General features: G+C 38.7%; 1 protein-coding gene across 9 annotated transcripts in view; it reads right to left on the reverse strand.

Annotated features, from left to right (window-relative positions):
- Positions 1–5629: 5629 nt before the first annotated feature.
- RBMS3 (RNA binding motif single stranded interacting protein 3) overlaps positions 5630–15096 on the reverse strand; it is an 864086-nt gene continuing 854619 nt past the window's right edge. For 6 of the 9 annotated variants that reach the window (XM_067561871.1, XM_067561866.1, XM_067561863.1 and 3 more), the window contains 2 exons: positions 14382–14509; positions 5630–9880 (listed from right to left, as the gene is read on the reverse strand). In XM_067561871.1, coding sequence (XP_067417972.1) covers positions 9874–9880; positions 14382–14509 — 135 coding nt within the window. In that variant the 3' untranslated portion in view covers positions 5630–9873. Of the gene's footprint in view, positions 9881–14310; positions 14510–15096 lie in introns of those variants that run through there. The other 3 variants (XM_067561862.1, XM_067561872.1, XM_067561868.1) reach the window with 1 other exon arrangement.

A 15096-nucleotide genomic window follows, 5' to 3' on the forward strand; every position in this document is an offset into this window, starting at 1 on the left:
CAAGAAGTGAAGCACTGGTTCAATTATGCATTTCTCGGGACTAACATAGGGATTTTAATTCACTGTGCAATGAATGAGGCTCCAACGAGCTCCTCAGAAGTTACCAGCAGGGAGAAGGTAATTTGTTTAACAGCATACTGTGTCTGGGAATATGTTTGTGTCTGTCTGTTTGAGGTCTACATGCACCTTCATTTCTTCCCTCAAATAAATGGCTCCTTTACTGCTCTTTTCTAAATGACTGACTGTTCTTGGTACTAACCAAAGAGAGCCATACGTTCTCCTGCCGCTATTCCCTCTCAGTACTGAAATTAGTGCTGGCCTGCAAGATAAATCTTTACCTGGTTCATGTCAGCAATAGTTGCTCACACAGCCTAAGAGATAGCGTAAGAGCAGGGCAGGGGTGTTCAGTGGAGCCTCCGTTTCATTATCAGTTGCTTCATATGAAAATTGGAGTAGACAGAATTTGGCCTATGCTGACGAAGAGCTTAAACAGACTAGCTGGTGTGCCATGCTATAACCACCATTGACTAACAGGTGTACCCAATTGTTTGACTACTCTCAGATTGTTGTTAAAAATGTTCAAGATCAAATACCAAACTTAGCCAAATGTATTGTATAAAGATAAAGCAGCACAACGTGAAAAGGAGACAGCCATACCCTCCTTCTGGGAAGAAACTTCTCACAGTATGTTCCGCTTACTCAGAAGGGAAACTTCAGAGATAAGCATTTCCGTGAGTAGTGTTTATAGCAGTGGTTCCCAACCTTTTTGGCTTGAGGGCCACAAATATAATTTTTACAGCTCTGAAGGGCCACCAGTCTATCAATTCATAAAAAAATGTATTGACATAAACACCATTAAGGACTACAAATCACTACATATTTAAAGTAAACACTTTGATGCTACTGTGCTTATTTTTTACATTCACTATTTTATAATCTACAAATTATTCACAGTATGTCACACACGCACAGACAAAGCTCTAGTGTAGATGAGTGACTGTCATTACACATAAAAGCACATGGCCTGGCAGCTAAGTCACGGTGAGTGGCCTGCTAAGTGCAGGCCAAACCGGAAGGCCCTGATTTTTTAGAGTCCTGCCCCCTCCTCAAGTATGGTGGATCCTGGCTGCTCTGCCCCCCTGTCCTGCACTGCAGCCAGACAGAAGGAATTCAAAGGAGGCTGCCTCCTTGCTGCTCTCCCATGCCCCTGGCTGCAGCAGGGAAACCGCACATGTCCTGTAGCCCCATGTGCTCCACCTGGGTCCCTAGGAAGTGGCTTCCTTCTGCAGCCAGGGAGATCAGACAATCAGTGCTCTCCTCCCTCTGGCTCCAGCAGGCGACTCTAGCAGTGCTCTGCTTAGGGACCCAGGCAGAGCACTTTGCCATGCTCCCTGCTGGAACCAGGGGAAGGCAGTGCTGATCTCCTGTTCCCTTGGGTGCAGCAAGGAGTCTGCACTGGTCTTGCAGCCCCGTGGCACTGTGCTCTGCTTGGGTCCTTAGGCAGAAGCTCCCTTCTGCAGCCAGTGGGAGGGGAGCAGTGGGGCACTTTGAAAGACCCCGTGGGCCACATTTGGCCACTAGGCCATGGGTTGGGTACCACTGATTTATAGCATACTTTTACAAGTTACAAAACTCTTTATGTGTCACTAAAATCCAACCCACCAGTTTGTAACAGTTCCTTAACTTGGTGGTTTGGTCTGTACTTCTCTTATCTCTGTTTTGGGTACTACATTCTCAACCAGTTGGGTGGAGCGGTACATCAGTCTGTGCTAGAGCACACCATTTATGTATCTTGGCTTTTATAGGCATCTTATTTTCTAATGCCAAAGCTGATTTCAGCTGTGCAACATGTTAGGGGATACTTACCATAGGTGAACAGCCTTGTGGGGCAAGCATAATACATTCAGTTAACATGACATCCTAACACTTACGTATACTATATCAATACCATGCATGTAATACCTATGAAGGTGATGTATAGTAGGCCTAACATTTATGTATTGGTTACCACCACTGATAGAAAAGAAAAAGATTTTGCTTGGAAAACTGAGTCTCAATCTCATAGGCATGGAGTGCTAGTAGGCCACAGAGTTATCATTTGGCAGTACCTATGGTATTAATGGTTGAATAAAGTTCAGTGGATAACCCATTTAACAAAGTGCGTTTGTTTTCATTTGTTGGGTATTTTTTCTATGGCATATGATTAGAGCTCCAGCTGGTAACAGAATATATTATCCAGTAAATATTAATGAAACTACTAAAATAATGTGTAATACATTGTATCTCCCAATCAAAAAGTTCCCTTATTACAATAGCGGCTAGCGACCCCCAGCTGGGCTCTTTACAACTACAAAAGCCCAATATTTAAATACAAATGTTTGAAAAGTTACACTCGATTCACATTGGTTTAACTAGATCAAATTCATCTAGTTAAACTGCTGCAAACCCCAAATATGGATGCACTTAAATGTTTACCCCTCACTGCAATCACTTTAGTAATTCCTCACCCCACACTGAACCAATGTAAGCAGCCATGCAGCTACATTAAAAGTTTGCACCAGTTTTAACAAAGCAATTTTAACTGATGTAAACTGGTGCCAGTTTTTTTTTTAAGGCCAGCAAGATGTTAGCATCCCTACCCTAAGAGTTTCGGATGGGATGGGCAAAAGCGCTCAGATAATGTAAGAGCCCAAGTCCCATTGAAAGTCTTGCTGAATGACTTTTCGTGGGATTTGTGTGCCTACATCACCCAGCTGCTTTTGAACATCTCCCCGTAAGAACAAGACAAAAGAAGGTAGGACAGGAATCAGAGGCACAGAGAGATGATGTGATTTCAGTGTCACAGGACTGCCAGGAAGAAAATCCATGTCTCCTGATTCCCAGTCTAGTACCCTATCCACTGGATTACGCTGCTCCTCTGATTAATTAGATTGCAAACTCCTTGGTTGCAGTCTTCCACCTCTTATTCTCACTGTGACCGGGAGCCTGTGGTACCTCAGTATTGGCTTGATAGTAGAACCTGGTCCACATCCTGGGCCTGCTCCTCCAGAAAGTGAAAGGGACAGACAGCCCCAGCGAGCACATTCCTGGCTCTAACACACTAGAAGATGGGGGAAGCTGAGAGATGCTCAATCGCTCCTGGCCCCATTGAAAGAAGCAGCTACAATGGGGAGGGAGAGCTACTGACGAACTCCCTTGGCCCCACTGAAAGAAGCACACGCAAGAGAGAGAGAACGTGATTGAGGGTGGTGAGCTAGTCACCAGTACTCCCAGAACCAAGGTGAGAAGCAGCTATGGCTGGGATAAGAAAAGGGCCCACTGAGCAACTTACTGCCTAGTGGCAGAATTGACAGGGGGTGGGGGGCTGAGGGTGTCATTTTTTTCCAAGTCCATTTCTAAATGAGGCACATTAGGAGGAAATTTGAGGATGCATGCACTGCTGCCACCTGTGCTGTACGTGTTCTGTGAAGAAAGGACTTCAGCCTTCAGGGCTGAAAATGACGTGCACTGACGGCTCTATTTGAAATTTTTTTAAAAGTTAAAAAATGATTTAACATAAACCTTAGAAACAGAGGGAATATTTTAATTGGTGGGTAGGCAGGGGTCGCTGAGTGTAGGAAACAGTAGTAGTAATCACCAGGCCTCAGCATGAGAGAACTTTTCTATCCGATTCCACCTTCTAACACATGGGTGATTTTTGCTCCCAACATTATGGAGAAACAGCCATCCTCTCTCTCAGGAGATTCAATTCTTAAATCCATTTGATGGGGAACTGGGCAAAGGAGAGTATGCTGAAGTTCCCCTTCCCTCTCTGCACATCACACAGCATTTCACAGGGCTTCATGCTTCAGGGAGCCTCTGTTGCAACGTCTAACAAGAACACACAGCCACCAGTTGCTTTTCTTTTATTTATTTTTTTATTGAAAGCTTCATCAAAGAAAACAGAAGTTTAAACCTAACATCCACTGATCTACAGAAAAGCCCCACAAGTGGGAAAATGGCAGCTATTAGGATTGTGGTACAAATGGAAAACAAAAATTAAAAAAAGAAAGAAAACCATAGCAGTACAGTTCTTTCAGCGACAGTCTGAGATATCAGCACAGCGATGCCCTTATAAATAAGAGTCATTAATTTAGTATCTCACAGAGCTCCTTTGGTCCACAATATGCATACAGCAAGGTCTGTAAGGATTTTAAAGAACCTCTGTTTCATTTATATGAAACATGCTTTCTTGATAGGAATTCCTCTCTCTTCAAAGCCGCTTTGATTTTTTTCTTAGGTGGAAGCTTTTATTTATTTATTTTTAAACATGAAAAAATTAAAAGTTTCTGTATGAATTCTCGATGGTTTCTAGTTTTTACACATTTTTCCTTAAAAAAGGAAGGGGGGCGCGTCTTTTACTCATTCCTGTAATACAGCATCGTCTTAGTTACACTGAACATCATTTCTCCTCTCTAAGCTGCATTTTGGGGCTCTTGAAAATATGTGACTGTAAAGTCTACCAGACTTATAAATATGTCAGCCAAGAGACAGAAACCAACATTCAGAAAATGTAATTAATGCTGAGCAGATTTTTTTAAACTATGGGCCCAGCTCTTAGGAGGTGCTGATCACATCACAGGATTTTACCCTACCAGGGAAAATGGGTTTGTGGACCTTTAACATTTTGTATTTCCTTACAAATTTCAAATGTCATGGGCATGGCATAAGAACAAGAACAACTGATGTAAACTCAAGAGTTTTTCTCATCATTGGAAATAAAAACAACTTTTTTTTTTGTACAGCCTTTGTCATCTTTCTCTGTTTAACAAAGAACACATTCATAAGAGAGAGATTACTGGTCCCTTCTGCATTCTCTGAGGCATGACGAAGAGTCTTAGAGATGTGTACAGCATTTCAGTCTATTTGGATGATATGACCGAAGTGGAAGGCAGGTGCTTCTTCTGAGAGAAAAATAACTCCCTCCCTCACTGACTCACACTCCAGGTTTGCTGCTTGAGGATTCCAGAAATCCATTTTGTTGAGGAATATAAAAAGACTGCTGCTGATTCAACCCTTCTTCTGTTAATGTTTGTGCATGATTTTGTGTATGCTTGTATTAGACATTAAAGGAATCGCCATTACTGTAGAGAAAATGCCATCAAATAGAAAAGAGAGGTTCACTGGAATACTCAGCATGTTTCCGTTTCCTTTTGTATTTCCATCACACCATTAGTATTTTCTCAGTTCAGATGGGCTACCAATAAGATCTCTAAAATCCCTTACCCAAGGACACTTCTTTTACATTAGGACCAATTTCATGTTAAATAAAGTTCTGAAAAGAAATGTTGACTCTGTGTGGGCCAAACATAACTATCTTCTACTACCACATTTGGTCTCATCACTAAAAGTGGATTGATTCATTACTTTAAGCCCATTATCACTCTTTAGCATGACTCTTACTATAGGTACAGTTCAGTGAGTCTCCTTAAATCGGTTTCACTCATGTCAACCTCAGCATTAAAATAAAGAGGTTGACTGATAAGCACCATCACACTTAAAATTATGAACCAAGGCAGCTTGTTACACATTTAGTATTAATCTCATCCTTCAGTACCATCGACAACATAATATAGATCAAAATACTATGACATATTAAAAATAAACTTTATTACAATGCAGGCTTCCTCAAATTTGCTGAATTTTGGTACACGTACATATATAAATAATACCCTTCATTTGATTTTTACTCATGTAAAAATCCATTTTAATGCTTAATCCCATTGCAGAATCCCTCACTTTCCTGATCACCACTTGTCGTCTTCCACAGTTGTGCATGCATCCACAGCAGAAGATAATACAACATGATGAAATTGCTCTCAAATACGTCTCATTCTGCATTACATTGGATTTCTCAACTATCATACAAAGACAGTCTAAACCCTGGGCTAACAGAACCATACAAGTACGCATCCTCTAGGGACATTTCAAGAGTCCATTTCAATGGAAGGGAAGATGAGGGCAATCAAAATTCTAGATCTGACTGTCACAGGTGAACAGTGCTAAGAAAATCAGCAATAGAACCAGATAGGAAGAGGGTTCCCTCACCATTTTAGTTCACATGGGACAATGAGACTTTTCAGTGCCCTGAATTAGGCTCTGGATATGTCAGTAGCACCTCCTAATACAATCTATTATACTGTATTCAGTTCCATTGTACTAATTATCTTTCAATCGTCAGTGACAAGCTAGGTATTCAGAATTTCCCAGCATATTTCTGACACCTGTTATTTGTATTTATTTATTTGGAAAGAAAAAAAAGTCAAAATTTGACTATTTACAAGAGTTCAGGTGTGATGGAAAGTACATATGCAGTTCAGCTTATGGATTTGATTTTATTTCCAGACACTTGGATTAGGCACCATTGCCTTAGACTTCTGGAGTAGTTTCTGCAACCTTTCAGGAACTCTCCTGATATTTAAGGCTAAATTGGCAGGACATAGATACTGAATGTACAAATTCAGAACTTTAAAAAAAAAAAAAAGCCACTAAGAACCTTGTCAGCCAGAACATAAAGGAAATCAGCTCCAAGTTTTTTTGAAGCAATGGGTATCTCTGTTATGATGATACCCAAGGGGTAAATAGGTGTGCTGCATTCAATAGATTTCATCTGTATTCTTTTACTTCATCTTTGATTCTTACAAATAAGGATTCCCTTGTCTAAGCATTTTCTGTATTTTGAATGTTATTTCTTACCTGCTGATATATAACTGTTTATAACTCATGAACTATTGTTAAAGGACCAATTAATCAATATTGGGATCAATAAAATAAGATGATTAATTGGATTTATAGGATCCTTTTTCTTTCTTTTTTTTTTCTTCTTCCCTTTTTTTGGTTTTTAAACAATATTAAACATTGTAGCATGGCAAAAAGTTAAACAATTCTAACACAGAATGTACTTAAACCAGTTTAAACTGACAGGCATCATGATATCTCTTTGCCTGACCGTCTTAATAAAAAAACACTAAGATTGTTTTACTTTATTTGCTCAAAATAATAATAAAAAATGTTTCTGAATGTATAAATAAAGCAGCAGAGTTCTGAATAGAAACAGGAAGGTACCTCAGCATATTCATCAGCCACATGGTAGCTACCTTGTAGCCTCATTGTTGATAGAAAATGAGACTTTTTTTGTATGTCATATTAGAATTTATACAGAAATAGAACAACATGTATTTATTTCATATTCAACTCAATTGTGCCTGGGGATCTCTATTTATACAAAAGAGTTCAGACAGAGAGTGTAAAAAGGAAGAAAATAAGGCTAGCTTGATTTTTCCCATACCTTTTCCAAGGACAAAACTCAACTGCCATTTATAAAAAGAAAACAAATGAGGAAGCATGTGGAGCAGAAAGGAAAAAGCTAGAGGTCTTTCTGTAAGATGGAAACACTACTCCCCCCCCCTTTAGTGTGGGCCCGATTTTCAAAAGTCCTGAATAACCACAGCTCCAGGTGGCGTCAACAGGAGCTGCAAGTACTTTAGCTATACTGAAAACCAGACCCTGTAGCTTTTGCAGTTAACCAGATGAGAGCCCAGCCCGCTTTTTTACACATTGCATATTTAGCAGCCATTTGCTTAGGTGACCCATCCCATCCCACACCCCAGTACATTCAAAAATAAGGTATTGATCTAGTCATTTTAAAAAAATACTTGATTTAAAAAAATCAGTTAAAGGAACCACAGATATTGTTTTGTCACGGTGGCTGAATCAGGTAGATCCAATATAAATATCCTTTCATTTTATTTTTTTAATGAATACCCTGTTTCTAATGGACCACAGCGAATGTGGTGAAGCGTCCCCTTTTTCTTCAATGGAGGAAAGATTTAAATGGTTTGGTTTAGATTTTATATCTACATCTATATCTAGATATATATATTCTGCTTTTCTTTGATGTTTCTGATTTAAGGAAAAAAACCCATTCATTTTGTTCTGATTTAGTTCTCACCTTTGCTTGTCTGGAAAAAGCAAGAGTTTTAATAAGGATTTCTCTGTGCAGTAGTTGTCGTTCCTAAAATAGATTTCAACTGATTCAATTTATTTACTATTGTCTTTTGACTAATTGTACCAATTGGTGATTGTCAGCCAACGTATTAAGACAACAGAAATCATAAGTGAGAAGTAATTTTTAACTTCCTGCCTGCATGAGCATGCTAAGATGAGTAATTTTTAACTTTCTGCTTGCACGGGAGAGCTAAAATGAGAACAGAGGTTATGTTTGCTTTCTCTGGCATCTAACAGGTGACTAAAATATATCACTGAAAAACAAATACAAAATCAAGGTGGCTATGCATGCTGCAAGATGACAAAGACTGAGGTGACGAAATGAACCTGTCGGATGTTGGAATTCAGAAGGAAGACTGTAGTTCCCATAGAAATACAAAAGATCAGGCAATGTAACAGAAAAGCTCATAAAAATTAAAGCCCATCTGGATAGTGGGTAATCCAGCTCTCCTCACCCTGTGAAATGATCCAAAACACAGGAGGTACAAGCTTCTTGTACCAACTGCTCTGAAATCATCATTATAAACATATGAAGTAAGTAAAAAACCAGTGGAAGATAGTTTAAACAAACAAGAAAATAAGAACTGGTCCGGCCATATAGGTCAAATAAAGATTTTTTTAAAAAAAGAAAAAACCTCTATCTTCTGGACTGCGTTAGGGTGTCACTTCATCTTTGGTATAAAATAGGCCATCCATAGGCTGCATTTGATCACAACTAGGAAAGACTACAGAAATTGTCAACAATTTCTTCTATCTATTGCTTTTTTGCACTTTTTTTGACCATAAGCTCCTATCTACTTAAGTTTTTTTAAATGCTCTTAAGCTAGGTTTTTGCAATGTGACAAGCAAAGCAGACTAAAAACTTCTTAAAGCTCATAAAAAAGACTGCAGATAAAAAGCACTAATGCTTTTGCTAGCGATCACGCTTTGTAAAATAAAAAAAAAATCTGCATTCTGCAAGAAAAAAGCCCTGCATTCTTTATAATGCAGTTAGGTTTTTTCTCAATTCAATAACTTTACTGTAAAATGCTTTAGCCTTCTAGAATTTTTTCTGTCAACACTTAAGACAAAGTTCATAAAAGTTCCAGCATTTTTCCAATCCTTACAGTTGTCACAGTTCCTTTATCAACAAGTTTTCTCCAAAAGAAGAAAAGCATTTACTTTTAAACAGTACAGTTTTTTGTTGTTCACCCCAAAATCTCAGTCTGTTAAACTTCTGCACCAGTTGAAACCAGCATGAGCAAGTTTCAATTCATTTTCAGTTTTTCTAACAAGACATTGACAGCTTGCCTCGAGAGCCTCTGACGTCCTTAAAATTAAGGCAATTAAGATTCAAGATAAACCTTACCTAAACATTTCTAAAAAAAACCCCAAGAAACAAAAACACACTAGATTTAAAACAAGGAGAAAAAAAAAGAGAAAAAAAGTAGCTTAATTTTTTAGGAAGACAAACAGTTTTCATTTCAACTTGCTTCCTCTTGACATCTTCAGTTTTGATGTTTAAAAAAAAAATCTAGTTACACCAACAGGTAAATTCTGAATTCAGATGTTTGTCCAGATGAAATGTCAACCCAGTGTTATTCCTCTGGGTCTTTTCTTTAATTAAAAAAAAAATTATAGCAAAAATAAAAAACGGTCAGACTACATGACGGAACCATTTGCACAGCACATTAAAACACTGTTGCGTTTTCATTGGGTAAGTAGAAAATTAAAAAAAAAAAAAAAAAAAAAGCATTTGACGCCTGTGCAAACTGGAAGCCAACTTCTTGTTCAATGAAGTTTCTCCATTCAAGGCAAAGATTTCAGACCGACATTCTTCAGTCCTGTTTATTGTCTGTGAAAACAATTGAATTAAAGTGGTCATTAAGTCAAAACAACTTAGAAATAGGCTCCTATCCTTTTTTCCACCCAATTTCCTTTAAAAGGTATCCAAGTAAAACTAACTTTGCAGCTGTTTAAATATGATACAGCCACTAAGCTGAAAATAGTGAAGCCAAAGCAGAGAAATCCTACTTTAAGGGCATTCTTACTCAGTGCAGGAGGATTTTTACTCTTATTAATGCTATAGTTAATGCACAGTCCAATGCATCAAAATGAGACTATATGTATTTACTTAGCGTTAAAGCCTTAATGCTTTAAAGGATAATAATGTATGAGAGAGAACTCTCTTTGTATTAAGTGGCGCTATTTATTTTGGATACTAGTATTAAAAGAAAGGCTAAAGTTAAAACAGAAGGATAAACTCAACTTGCAAATAAGAAAACATTTTCTGATAATAAGAATAACTGGACAGTGGAACAGTTTGCCTAATGAGACAGTTATAGCTGACACAACAGAAACATTCAAGCTGATAAATAAATATATAGAAACCTTAGAAAGTCCATGTACGGTCTTTCCAATTTAACACAGGGAACATTGTCTAGGTGACCAATATTACAGCATCATTAAAGCAAAATAGCTCAGTAATATTTTTGAAGGGAGGTATACCTAAAATTGAAGAAGTATCACAAAAATGTAATCTTGCCAAAACAGCATGATATTTCGGTGGAGATGGAACTACTATTGACAAATGTTGTCTATTCTGTGTCATCTATAGTGCTATAGTTAAGGGTTGGTTATTGCTTCTCTTGTATACCTCCATGTTTAGGGGTTTACAGCTTTTTTTTGTAAGACTCCTTTCCAGGTGGAAACTCGGCATAAGAGAAGCAAACAGTTTTCCTTTTGCCAAATTTTAAAATATTCAGTTTGGATTTTTTTTTTATTTGGTTGTTTCAACTCATTTTTTTTTTTTTAAAGAAAAGACTCTGAATGAGTCAGAGTGCTTTCCCAGATGGCTGCCTTTCAATCAGCTTCAACTTAAAAATGAAATTTAACAAACAACTATCTCATTATATGAAGTAATCACAGTTAGTATTTTCAAACAAAGACCAGGCATTTTGGGATAGTGATGGTGGAATGTATTGTGTGTTTATTTCCATAAGGATTCTCTAAAGCATTTACTTACTTATACATTTCTTGTCATTCTGTACTTGTACACTTGGGGTGGCAAGGGGAGGCAATTACTCATACTAGGGTTTTTGCTCCCTGTCAGGAGGATGGAAACTGTGAGTGGATCTGACAAAAATCCTGCTATGCATTAGAGCAGGCGATTCAAACATCACCCTCACAGAAAGGCTTAGTGGCTCCTGAGAGGTAGCCACCCAAATCGCTGATTTGTACATCTTATCACCTACCCCACCAATGGAGTTCCTTCCCTGTGCCAATGAAACCCACACTCTACATACACATCGACCAACATTTATGCACTTAGGACCAAAGTTTTTGCCACTGTGTCTTCAGCATTCTTCACTAACTCATAATTTGTGTTAAGAATTAGCTCTTGTGTAAGGGGGAATCCATTCCACAGGAGTGTTATGTTTGTCTTTGTATGCCTGTTTGCATTATGTTTGTTTGGCCATCCTTTCTCTTCTATAATTTTTTGTGGTCAGTTTTTATCCCCTTTTCAGCCATCCAGGTTTTGCTTCCCCTACTTAAAGCCATTCAGGTTGGACTGCTCACCTTCTGTGATTTTGCTGCGCAACTGAGTGCATTCTTTGGATTGCTGGCATTAGTGAAAGTGAGTTACTATGGGCTCCCCAAAGTTCCTATAATCGGTACTCACAAAAGACTCTCCCCCAGTGGAAGCATCATGCCTTCTTTAATCTGGTACTGGATTTATCCTGCCACAGAACGCACACAAAACTCCAGAAAAACTTTGTCTCCTACTTAAAGGGCTGCAGTCCGGCAAACAGCCCTTTGCCCAAAGGTAAGAGGATGGAGTTCCTCAGACAAAGGAGTTTGATCTAACTTCACTTGCAATATTTCACATTTGTATATATTAATTTATAAGAAGATTTTCAGGGGACAGAGATACCATTGGTCTAAAATGACTGAGGTACCTTCCTAATGAAGTGGAGTATTTTGCTCAGAGCCAAACGATAGATACCCAAATTCATCCCTAATATAATTTGTTCACATTACTGGATTGATGCTGGAGAATATTTTGACCCAGTGTATCTGCCTTAAATGTGAATATGCTAGGATGAAAATACTATTCAAAACTAGTCTAACAGGGTAAATGAAAGACTGTCTTTCCTGGCCAAGAAAGAGAATTTCCTTCCCTCCCCCCAATTTTCTAGTTTACACTTACATACAAGACCAGTATGGAATCACAGTCAGTTCAATTTCAAAATACTATTATACATTTGTTGGTTGTTATTTTCAGGTTAGTTCACAGGAAGATAAATAAATGAATGAAGTGATTATAACCTCCCTCCCATGAGTTTCTAGGAAACTCTTTTATAGTTCTGCATGTTCCCTTGGCTATAAATGATAAGAATCAGTATGTAATCAGGTTAATTACTTCCTTTCTGCCACACTGGAAATTATTATCTTACATTGGGCATCACTTTCATTATTGTGAAATGTGCTGTTAAATTGAAAAAAAAAATTATTCAACTTGACCTTTTATAACTGGTTCTTTTGAAAAATATTTTCACTTTTTTTCTTTAAATTAGAGATTGCACACGCTCTTTCTGTATCGATCACCTCCCAAATGTTGGCATTTTGCAGACCCAGAAACCACTGGCATCTTTCAGCAAAAAACAAAAAAAAACCAGAAACATTCAGATAGCCTGTAATGTACCTGCCTATGTGATGGAAAAATATAAATCTAAATACCACTGTTGTGAGAACAGCATCTGCTATCACAGCAATGCAATAGCTGAGTATGTGAGGTGAGGAATATTCTCAGAGAAGATTGTTGCATTTTTCCACTGTGGCAAAATTCCTGTCATTTAAAAAAAAAAGCTACAATCCCTGCAACATAGGCATAATGCCAGCAGAAACTGCCCCCAGCTACATTGCGGGGGGCGGGGGAGAGGAGGGAGGGTTCTGAACTTAAGAAGTCTTTCTGCTTTTAGGCACAAGGGAAAGGGAATTGGACGATGGGAATAGTTATATAAAATCCCTTCAGAATACTGTCATCAGACCAGGCAACAAGCTTGTCATATATATTTGTTTCTTGGTCCATTATATTATAGATATTTAAAAAAATGATGGCAGAACAGGTCCGTAAACATACTGTGTCTCTGAGTATGCCAGACATATAGAGATTGGCTCTATCTGTAAAATACACACTGGGTCAAATTCTGCAGCAATGAACATGATGATCTAATCTACACATTGGGTATGTGGGTCAGTAGGTGGGTGTAGTGTACCTTGCACTGGTTTGACATTCAATTGCTGTGAAAAACAAGTGCAACTTAATGCCGAGGGGTCAAAAAAGCAGGTGAAGCAACTAACAGATGGCTAGAATTCTATTCTGCTTCATTTCTTTTACTGTGCCTATCACCGTGGTATCTGACTACCTTCCCAGGATGCATTAAGCAAATGTCCAGCATATGTCACATGAAGATCCTTCTTCATTCCATTCTCCAGAGTGAAAGCAGTGTGAGAATGGTTTGTTTTTGTTTCTTTTGTGATATGCTATGTGCTTTCTTTTGAAGGCCAGGGCAAAAGCGAGTACTTTGCATTTGGGACAGGGGTTAGAGGTGGTTCATAATAATTTGTGCTGCACAAATAATCTCATCCTTGTGAGTAACAATTCTGTTGTGGCACAGGAGCAGAAGAGGTGAAGGCTGTTTTGTTCCTGAAATGTGGGGAGATTTTTTAGGTATCCTTGCCCCCCAATAAATAAGTGCCTTGAAAATAAGCTCGAACCTTGAACTTCTGGTATTATTCTATGGGAGCGAATGCAGTGAGCAGAGGTCAGCAGGAAGATAAAAAAGGCCCCCCTGACGTTTCTTGAGGTTGCCTTTGTTGCAGCACCCCCTGCTGCTCTCTCAATGTGCAAGTGACACTAGTTTTGCACATCTACCGAATGCCAGTTACACTAGTGTCAGTTACATTCAGGGGGGCTGAAACAATTTGTATAGTGGGGTTGCTGAGAGACATTGAACCAAATTGTAAACCCTGCATATGATGGAAACCACGTTCAGCCAGGGGGGGTGACTGCACCTCCCAGCACCTCTCGTTCCAGCACCTACGGTTACATCCACGTCCTGAAAAACTAACAACCAGATGTGGTACTTACCACTCCATTTACATCACTCCAGAATTCGACAAAAAGTTGTAACCTCTTACACCTGTTTTGGATTTTGCCCAGTTTGCTGATGGCTGAGCCGGTGGCCTGGTGTAATACCAGAGCAACTCCACTGAATTTCCTGGAGTTATGGTGTATTCCAAAGACAATATCATATACCTACAGGTGACTAAGCATAATCTTATTTACTTACTTAGACTGTTGGTAAGAATATGCAGGTGCATGTTCATTAGATGTTTCCACTGTCATCTGTTGCTGTTGACCACTGGCTTCCTGTGACGAAGACGCTACTGTCTGTGAAGAAGTATCAGCAACGACACCCTAAGGAAGCAAATAGGAACACAAAGGCCTTACTGATATTAATCACATCAGCGAATTACATGAAGGAGTTCAGCACCATCTCACCACTTCATTATTTCTGTGTATCTGTACCACTGATTTGCTTTGTGGTGAGTGTCTGGGCTAGCAGAAACCACATTAATATGACATAAATGCTATCAATTTACAAAGAGATCTGGCTTGGCAATGAGTCACAACCTCAATTCAGAGCGCCTGTAGCACTTTGCTCTAACATGCAGTAGTGAAAAACATCCATACGTTATGGGTCAAATTCCGGTCCTGCTGAAGTCACAGAAAAGGTTTCCATTCACTTTAATGGCCCCAGGATTTGGATATGTTATTTTTATTACATATGCATGATTGATCCATTTTTACCTCACTTACACTGACTTTACCTTGGTTTAACATTGACTTCTGATTTGCACTGGTGTGAGGGCTGAATCAAGTCTCACATGATTTTGGAATATATTGTGCTGTAACACACATGGTGCAGATGCTGTAGCATGCTTTGAGCAATAGTGTATTTCCATTGATGTAGTGTTTTTATTTAGAGTGTTTTCTCTTTTAAA

Source organism: Emydura macquarii, unplaced genomic scaffold (assembly GCF_026122565.2).
Source record: "Emydura macquarii macquarii isolate MOO-44397 ecotype Brisbane River unplaced genomic scaffold, CSIRO-AGI_Emac_v2 contig_2422, whole genome shotgun sequence".
In the NCBI taxonomy this organism is placed as follows: domain Eukaryota; kingdom Metazoa; phylum Chordata; order Testudines; family Chelidae; genus Emydura; species Emydura macquarii.